Source organism: Pediculus humanus, genomic scaffold (genome assembly GCF_000006295.1).
Source record: "Pediculus humanus corporis 1103172107546 genomic scaffold, whole genome shotgun sequence".
NCBI classification, from domain to species: Eukaryota; Metazoa; Arthropoda; class Insecta; order Psocodea; family Pediculidae; genus Pediculus; species Pediculus humanus.
Window position 1 is genome coordinate 95,876 of NW_002987161.1, and position 9,185 is coordinate 105,060.

General features: G+C 26.1%; 2 protein-coding genes across 2 annotated transcripts; one reads left to right on the top strand and one right to left on the bottom strand.

Moving 5' to 3' along the window:
• Positions 1 to 1,335: 1,335 nt before the first annotated feature.
• On the bottom strand, positions 1,336 to 3,655 carry Phum_PHUM197260 (uncharacterized protein; the record flags this gene model as incomplete). Its single annotated transcript, XM_002425364.1, has 5 exons — positions 1,336 to 1,672; positions 1,753 to 2,123; positions 2,206 to 2,399; positions 2,509 to 2,614; positions 3,350 to 3,655. 5 exons carry the CDS (start codon positions 3,653 to 3,655, stop codon positions 1,336 to 1,338), a joined length of 1,314 nt encoding a protein of 437 aa, XP_002425409.1.
• Positions 3,656 to 5,265: 1,610 nt separating this feature from the next.
• On the top strand, positions 5,266 to 5,721 carry Phum_PHUM197270 (uncharacterized protein; the record flags this gene model as incomplete). The annotated part of the gene is made up of 2 exons (XM_002425365.1): positions 5,266 to 5,284; positions 5,321 to 5,721. 2 exons carry the CDS (start codon positions 5,266 to 5,268, stop codon positions 5,719 to 5,721), a joined length of 420 nt encoding a protein of 139 aa, XP_002425410.1.
• Positions 5,722 to 9,185: the final 3,464 nt, after the last annotated feature.

The following is a 9,185-nucleotide window of genomic DNA, read 5'->3' on the forward strand; positions in this document are numbered from 1 at the left end:
ACGTTTTGTAAATAAGTCAAAAAAAAAAATTGTTACCGAAAACATGGAGGAAATAATAATATCCGTTAAACTTTTTTTTTCAATTTTTGATAATTTTGTTAGTTTTCAAGTGATTTACCCTCACAAAAAAATTTTAAAAAAATTTATTCGTTTATTGTGAGTTTTTGACGCACACACGCACTCACACACTCACGACAACCATTTACGAAAAAAAATTCGTTACGTTTTTAACTGTTGTAAATCTAGTCACATAATGTCAAAGTAGTGTAAGTATATTCTTAAGAGAGTGGTTTGATTTTATATCGAAATTCTTTAAATGTGTCCCTATAAATAGGTACGTGAAACCTGTTTTCTATTGCCACTAGGTATACTTATACACCTATTAGACCACCTGAGTCATCGTACATCGGGTTTTTTTTTTTTGTTTTTGTTTTTTCCAACGCTTATCAGCCTGGCGGCCATATTGAAGATCATTGCCTTTTATTTCATGAACACTCATCATCATCATCATTATTATTATTATCCTTTTGGTAAACTCCAAAGTACAAAAAAAAAAAAATTTTTTTTTTTTTTTATATGTAATTCGATCTCCTTCATTCCTTCCTCGAGTTTTCGTTATTTACTTGTTGTAAGGTAAGAAAAAAAAGAAACGCGAACGCGAGAAAGAATTTTTAACAACAAGTTAAGCAAAGTATCGCTATTAAATAACTTATTTTATATGTGACGTATTACATTACTTCAATTAGACATAATAATAATAATAATAATAATAATAATAATAATTACTAAGTAAATTGGAATGTAATATTAAATATGTCGCGGGTATAATATTATTAATTTCAAGACCTTTGATATGTGTCTGATGAGTTTTTTTTTTTTTTTTTTTCAAATGGAAATATAAAGTGTATTATAGGTACTTAGGTAAAAATGAAATAATAATAATAATAATAATAATAATAATGGTGAACTTGGTCCAGCCATTAATGGATTTGACGGTGGGAGGAATCTCTTTTGTGGGAACGCATTAAATAATAACAACGCTTTTAGCACGTGTTTAAAAACCGCCACACCTTTTTTATTAATACGCCATGAAACCAATTCACTTTTTTTTATAATGTTTCTTCGTCCATCGCTAATGTTAATAATAATAATAATAATAATAATTATTATTATTATTATTATTATCCATCGTGAAAAATCTATAAAAATTTTATGAATGAACGAAACGTTTTTGTATGTAGCTAAAATTGTCATCGATGGGAAAACAATCGATGAAAAAAAAGGGAAAAACATTATGGATTAAAAAATGATGATGATAATAATAATAATAATGATTTATTTATTGAAAAATAATTGTTCAGGTTCGTGACGAAGATTTTTAGATATTTTCGGACACCGGCAAATGTATTTTTGATTTATTTTTTGTCCAAAACAATTGCAAAATTTTTCATCGTGGATGCTATTCATAGTTGTCGTCGCTGTTTTCTTACCATCTTTTCTTTTTTTATATTCTTCTTCTTCTTCCACTCCCGCTTCTTCTTCTTCGCATTTTAATTTTTTCAATTTTTTAATTTGTAATTTTTTAACTTTTTTATACCATTTCAAACGATTTTCTTCAACGAGTGTTGGAATTCTCAACATTTTTTTTAAATTTTCCGTCAGGCATCTCATACTGGAAAAAGACAAAAATTGTAAAAGCAGGATTCGTGACAGGTTTGTGGATGGACAGGAAAAAAAAAAAATTAAACTCACGCTTCGAAAATAAAAAAAGATTCATCGACGTTACCATCGGGATTCAATGGAGGTTTATCCGTAAATTTTGTCATATCATTATTCAATCCCAAAGATGTCAAACCTTCAAAATATTGTTCCAATGTTAAATAACCTCTTTCGAACGGATCGAACGCTCTGTACATGGATTTAACGTGATTTTCGGTAAATAATAATGGCGGCTCTCCCAACGAATCTCTAAATTGTAAACATTTTTCAAGTAAATCCACTAAAAATTCAATCGGATTATTGGGTTCGTTGCATACCAAATGACCCATCAAAAAATTAAATAATTGCATTACGTAACGTATGTTTAAATAATGATGAGCATTCATTTGAGAAAATGATTCCGTCTGTTAAAAAAAAAAAAATTCTTTTCAACATCATCATCATCATCATCTTCTGTTTTTATTATAAAAAAAAAGAAAAACTCACGATCGGATATTTAGATATCGAATCATCAATCGTTGTTTCCGGTTCCGCTTCGTGTTCTTCGGATGATTTAACGGAAATCGGTGTTTCTGTTAAACTTTTACGTATTGATTCGGTTGAATCATCGCAACGACTTCGACTTGACGTGGATCTTGGAAAATGCTGCCACGATATATTCGAGCTCCCCGTGCTGTAATCTATTTACGTAACCATTTTTTATAACCTTTTTGTTTTTTTGTGATAAAATTTGTGTCTTTTATCACAAAAATGATAAATATCCCCTTCTGATGATGATGATGATAATACCTTCTGTGCATATTTGTGCACAATAATATTCCGGTGGGCATGCACACGAATCCGTTGATGATTTTTCTGAATTATGGCAAATATGTATATCCATATTGGGAGAATTCTAAACAAAAAAAATTATTTCACGTTAATGTCCTTATTTGTTTTATTATCATTATCATCACGAATTAACTTACCATTTTGGAAAAAAAACCGATTATCACAATTCAAAATCAACCACAAAATTATTACCGTAATATTTTTTTAATAAAAAAAAAAAAATATTTCACAAAAAAAATTTGTTTTTATTTCTCCGTTTGTTTTCTTTTTCTTTTTTTTTTTTTTTTAATCGTGTAATGTTTTCGTAATAATAATAATAATATTTGCGAGGTTGTCACATTGAAAAATCATCATCATCATTATTATTATTATTATTATTATTTATTAATAAACGATGAAGGTGAAAAAATATAAAATGACACGTTTAAGGGTTTTCGACTCCAGGAAGTGATTTTTTTTTTATTTTTATTAATTGAAAATCGTCGTTTTTTTTTTTTTTAAATTCAAGGCGTTTTATTATTTCATATATGGAAAAATGACGTGGTAATAATTTTAATTATTATTTACACGTCGTCTGCAACTTTAAAAAAAAAATCATTTAAAAAAATTTTGAAATTTTGTATCGGATGGAAAGTTACACGCACAAAAGAAAAAAATTATTTTTTTTTATTTTATTAATTTATTATTATTATTATTTATGTAAGGAAAATAAATAAATAAATAAAACGTTAAATTTTCAATAATGTTGAAGATGATGATGATGATATCTGTTGTTAACGTTTGGATTTGGCATCGTTACATAACCCATAAGATCTTGTACCAAACCATGATTTGGTATAAGTTTTTGTAAAAATGATTCAATATTTTTAGCCAATTGTGGTATTGTATCTCTACTACGTCTTTTAAACGATGTCGATCTTTTATTATGTAAAGTTGAAGTCGTGGCACCAGAACCACTTACACCCCCGTGAATCCTATGAGAATTTTTAAGTTCTTCGACAATAGGAAGTTCTCTTATTGCTCTATGTATTCTTTCTTTCAATTCGCAATTTTTACTCGTGACAGAATGACTCGCTGCGTAAATCAAACCAAAAAAATTTATCATTAAAGTGTCGAAATTGGGGAGAAAAAGAAAAATGGCGTCGTACGTAAAAATCCCCCACAAAAATAAAAAAAAAATAATCCAAGATCCCCCCCTCGCTGTGTTAAAAACAAAAAAAAAATTTTTTTTACGTGGGTTAAACACACGATAATTATTTTCTAAATGATAATAAATTAACAAATTACTATTACGTCATTTTTATTATGACGTCACATTTAATTTTCTCTAACTTAAATTGCGAATGACTTTATTATTAAAAATTACGAATTTTTTTTTTTTTTTTAAATTTTGGCGGGAAATTTTCTTCATTTAAAAAAAAAATAAATAAATAATACGAAATCCCGTAAGTAAATAATAAAAAAGCGTCATTCGTACAACTAATTAATAAATTATGTAAATAAAAATAATTATGATACATAAAATCTATTATTATTATTATTATTTTAAAGAAAATAAAATTTTAGAAAGTTTTTTTTAACTTTTTTTAACTTACCCTGAAATATAACGACGTATAAAACAATTAATAAAATAAATTTATTCATATTTACGAAACGATATTATTATTATTATTATTATTATTATTATTATTATTATTATTAATATTACCCCTAGTCATAAAATTATAATAATAATAATTTAGGCACTCTACCAAAACTCACTTTTTTTATGTTTTAAAATCGACAATTTAATTTAAAATTAAAAACTAAATGTAAAATTAATAATATTAGGCTGTTGTTGTAGAAATAATGATCGTTATTATTATTATTATTATTATTATTATTATTATTATTATTATTATTATTACTTTCGTTTTATTTTTTTTTTAATCAGGTTCGGATTGGTTTTGCTTACGTTATAATTTTTTTTTTTTTATACAACTGGTTAATAATAATAATAATTATAATAATTATTATTACAGGCACACGATTATTTATTGCGAGAGATTTTTAAACTCGGAATGAATTATGTTATCAGATATTTAAAACAAGTTTATAAAAAAAAAAAAAAAAAAAATGTTTAACGCCATGGATCTGAACAACAACATCTTTTATGTGAATTATATTTTTTTTTTTTAAAAAAAAACTCCTTTCGAATTTTAAATTTTTTACGGGGGCGAGAGGGATGAGGGGAAAGAGGGTGGGAGTCGAAAAATTTTCAAAAGTCTTTTTAATTTAAACAAATTCGAAACAAGAAAATAACAAAAATTACCATCGATAATTCATTAAAAAAAAAAAAATATTAATAATTGTTAAAAATAAAAATTTGTCGTTAATGATAATAATAATAATATTGTTAGCGATTGATTGTCTAACAAACAAACAAACGACATTCAAAATCAAGGCATTGATTATTATTGTATTATTCATCCTTTATTTAATTCCTTCCTTGTTTTCCGTACTTGAAATCAAAAAAAAAAAAATTATTACAACAAACAACAATTGACAACCAATAAAACGCGTATAAAATTGTCGGTATCAAATTAATACACATCAAAAGTATTAAACGGATTATTATTAATAATAATAATTAATATAAAATGGCGTTAAAATTTTTTATAATTTTTTTCTTTTTTTTTTTACAAGGTAGGTAAACGCGTCTCGGAGTATGACAAAATGGCGGCGACAAAAACGAGTTTGTTTTTTAAATGAATTATTTAATTATTTACAGTCACGGATGGGGGGAGGATAACAGGGATTAAAAAACGACAAGCGAAATCGTTTAATTTCCGGGAAAATCCATCATTGAAATTTTCACCGTTGGATATACCCATGAACGATCAACACAGAGGAAATAAAAGGCACAGGAGGTGTTTGTCATCGGCTATTGCACTCCTTTGGCCACAAGTCGTCGGACCCGTTGAACAAGGAATCATAGAAGAAAAAGGTTTCGATGACGTACCCAAAACACCGATAGAATATCGATTGGATAAAATTAGGGAAAAGGCACGACAGGAAGAAGAGCAAAGGTTGCTCATACGGGATTATATAAAATCTTTAACGGAAGCTCAGGATAAATTTTATGGGACACCCTACGAACAAACAACTTATTTAGATACGAATTTAGTTTGACGTCACAAACACATTCTGACATAACAAACAACAAACAGGATATAAATTTGCTTACGATGCTTAAAATTTGTTTTTATTTATTTTTTTTTTTTAGGTTAAACACAATTACGATGAAATTTTATGTTTTTATAAAAATTTAGCTGATGTCGTCATTATTATTATTATTATTATTATTATTTTCAAATAGGTTCATCGAAAAAAACAAACAATCAATACATAAACAAACAAACAACAATTTTTTTAATTTGTGACGTTCAATGGAAATTCGTATCAGTTGAAAAAATACTCTTATCAAATTATTTTAATTTTATTATTATTATTTTGTTTGTTTTTCCGTTATGATGACGTCATAAAAACAACCGCGAATGAAATTTTAGTATTTAATGAATTAATTTATTTAATTATTATTATTATTATAACTTATTTATTTAATTAAATTATAAAATTTATTTAAAAATATAATTTGTAAAAAATAAAAAAAATTTTTTATTTTTTTTCTCGAGTTTTCTTCTTTTCCCTCCTCCCCCTTAAAAAAAAAATCGAGTGCTTTTTCTTCCTTTTACCTCTCCTCCTTACCCCCCCCTTCCCACCCACCCACACGTTTCAGAGACGTGAAAACTATAGAAAAATGTTTTTTTTTTTTTAATGCGTTTTGAGTAGGAGGTTTACGAAGGCGTTAAATTATGATGTGTGATACATTCATTAAACGCCTAAAATAAAATTAATTTATGCCATGAGGACGTTTGTTAAATTTTTTTTTTTTTTTTTAAATGCAACGAAAGTCAAAACGACATAAATTAATTGAAAATTATGTACATTATTAAAAAAACTTTTTAAATGGCGGATGTAAGTTTAATTATTGCACGAGTTATGTATAAATAAAAAAAAATTTTTTAAAAGTTAAATATTTATTTCGTCAGTATTTAGGTATTAAAAAAGGAAAAAAAAAAAAACATGTTTGATTAATGTGACAGAATAGAAATAGATCGATTTGACAAAATATTGAAAAATCGGTTGTTGTTTGTTGTTGTGGTTGTTATATCAGGGGGCAAGTTTTGAAATGAGAAAATTTATTAACGCCCTTTATTACAACTCTATGGTTTTTTTTTTTATTTAAATCGAATATTTTAATAATAAATCGTTTGAATATAATTTTTTTTCCTATCGTAGATAAGTCTCTATTAATCTTGTCAAAACCTGGCGTGACTCGTTCAAAAAAATTTCTTTTTTCGCCCCCCCTCTCTCCTCCCCCCTCCCACCCGTTCACGTACCTGCCTACACTTCCCTCCGACATTTGCAATTCATTATCTTTTCACGTTACTTGCATGCCTCACGAAATAATAATAAAAAAAAAAAAAAAAACCTGAATGAAAAATTTTGCAAATTAATAATTTTCAATGCAAATACCGAACGTGGAAACAAACAAACGAAAAACTCGACCTACAAACGAGACTCATCGGTTGTTTTATTTTTTTATTTTTTTTTTTTAACTTTAAAACCGATGACGTCCGGTATACATATACAACAACAAACAACAAATTTTCATATTGAAAATTTACCAAGATAAAGTTCAATAAATAAAATCTCATTAATATATTTTTTTTTTTTTTAATAAATATGGCGGAGTTTTTTTAGAAAAAAAAAAAAAAAAACTTTCACTTGACTATGAGAAACAAACAAACAAACAGAAAAACCTGACGTGAATAATTATTTATTTATTTATTATTTGAATATTCAAGGTGGGTCGTCTTTGATTTGGCCTCAAAACATGATTAAAACAACCACCCTCGCTTTCTTCACGCTCATGCACCTCCTCATTCACATCAATACACGTTTTGTCTTTTTTTTTTTATCGAAAAGGTTATTTAAATCGTGAGCGTACATACATACATACATATATAAATATTAACCGTAAATAATTTCTATACTATTTAAATGCATTTTTTAGACGACGAATTAAAACCGCAAATATCGAATACGTCGGTTAATAAAACTATAAGAAAATAATAATTGTACCTGAGATTTTCAATTTTTTAAAAATACCTTTGAGCTATATAAAAAATTGCAATCATATCTCTCTCTCTCTCTCTCTCTCTCTTTTTGCAATAAAACCTCAAATGATCATTAACAAAAAAAAAAATTATAACTTTCAACGCCATTTTTTTTTTTTTAATAAACAAATTTTGTTTATAAATACGACAGGAAAATTTTTTAAGCGGTTTAAATACCAAAAAAAAAAATCGATGGAACCTAAATTACAACACCAGTAGGTTTCATTTACCTATACCTTATTATATACCTGTGATTTCTCCACAAACAAATTTAAATTTTTTTTTTTTTTTTTTATAACAATTTTTTTATTGTTGTGAAGTGGATTTCAATAATTTTTTTTTTATTACCTCCCCCCATTACAATACCTTTTACCTTGATTACCTTATTCGTTTATAAACCTAAGGTACACAAATTTATTTATCTTTTGTAATAAATAAAAATTTACGGTGATATTTCCCCCCCTCCACCCTCCTTTATCGGAAGATATTAATAAGTAGTAAGAAAAAAACGATTTGGAAAAATTTCTCTTTTTTTAAAAAAAAGGTTTTCGATATATTAAACCTTCAGACGGCGTCACTTCAGGTACAAAATTTATGACGGTTTGAGTATTTCCGATAAAAAAAAAAGAAATTTTGAGGGGGGAGGGGGTTAAAATATATATTAAATTAATTAACACTTTTTAAACGACCACCAATTGTTTGTTTACACTTTTTTAAACTTTTACATTTTATTAAAGGGATGAGATTTGTAGCCTATTTATTACCCATCTTTATTGTCAATAATTGTCAATAAAATCGATAATGAAATTTAAACAAGAAAAATTCATTTATCAAATTAAAATATTTCTAAAAATTTTTATTATCATTTCCCTCCCCCTCGATAACAAACAAACAAACAAACAAACAAACAAACGACAAATCAATGCAAACAAAAAAACATGTCACTTGAAAAATAAACGAAATTTAGTATTGTCTTACTTAAACCTGATTTTTTTCTAATTCCACGAACAAAATTTTTTTTACACACACACACATATATATATATATATCGAATCATAAAAATTATTATTATTATTATTATTATTATTATTATTATTATTAATTATTATTATTATTAATATTTTTAACAAAAAAAATAATTTTTTCCCTCCTTTTTTAGTCGTCCCCTCAATGAATTCATTTAAATATTTTAATTGTAATTAAATTAAAATTTATATTATTAACGCGAAAAAAATATTAAAATAAATATTCAGGTAGCTGTAATGATGATAATAATAATAATAAATAAATACATAAGTTTAATAAGGTGGGAGCAAGAGAAAGAAACATTGAGATACATTGAGATTACACCGCCATGATTTTTATAATCGATAATTTAAGGAAAAATGATATCTGAAGGGTGATGGAACGTTT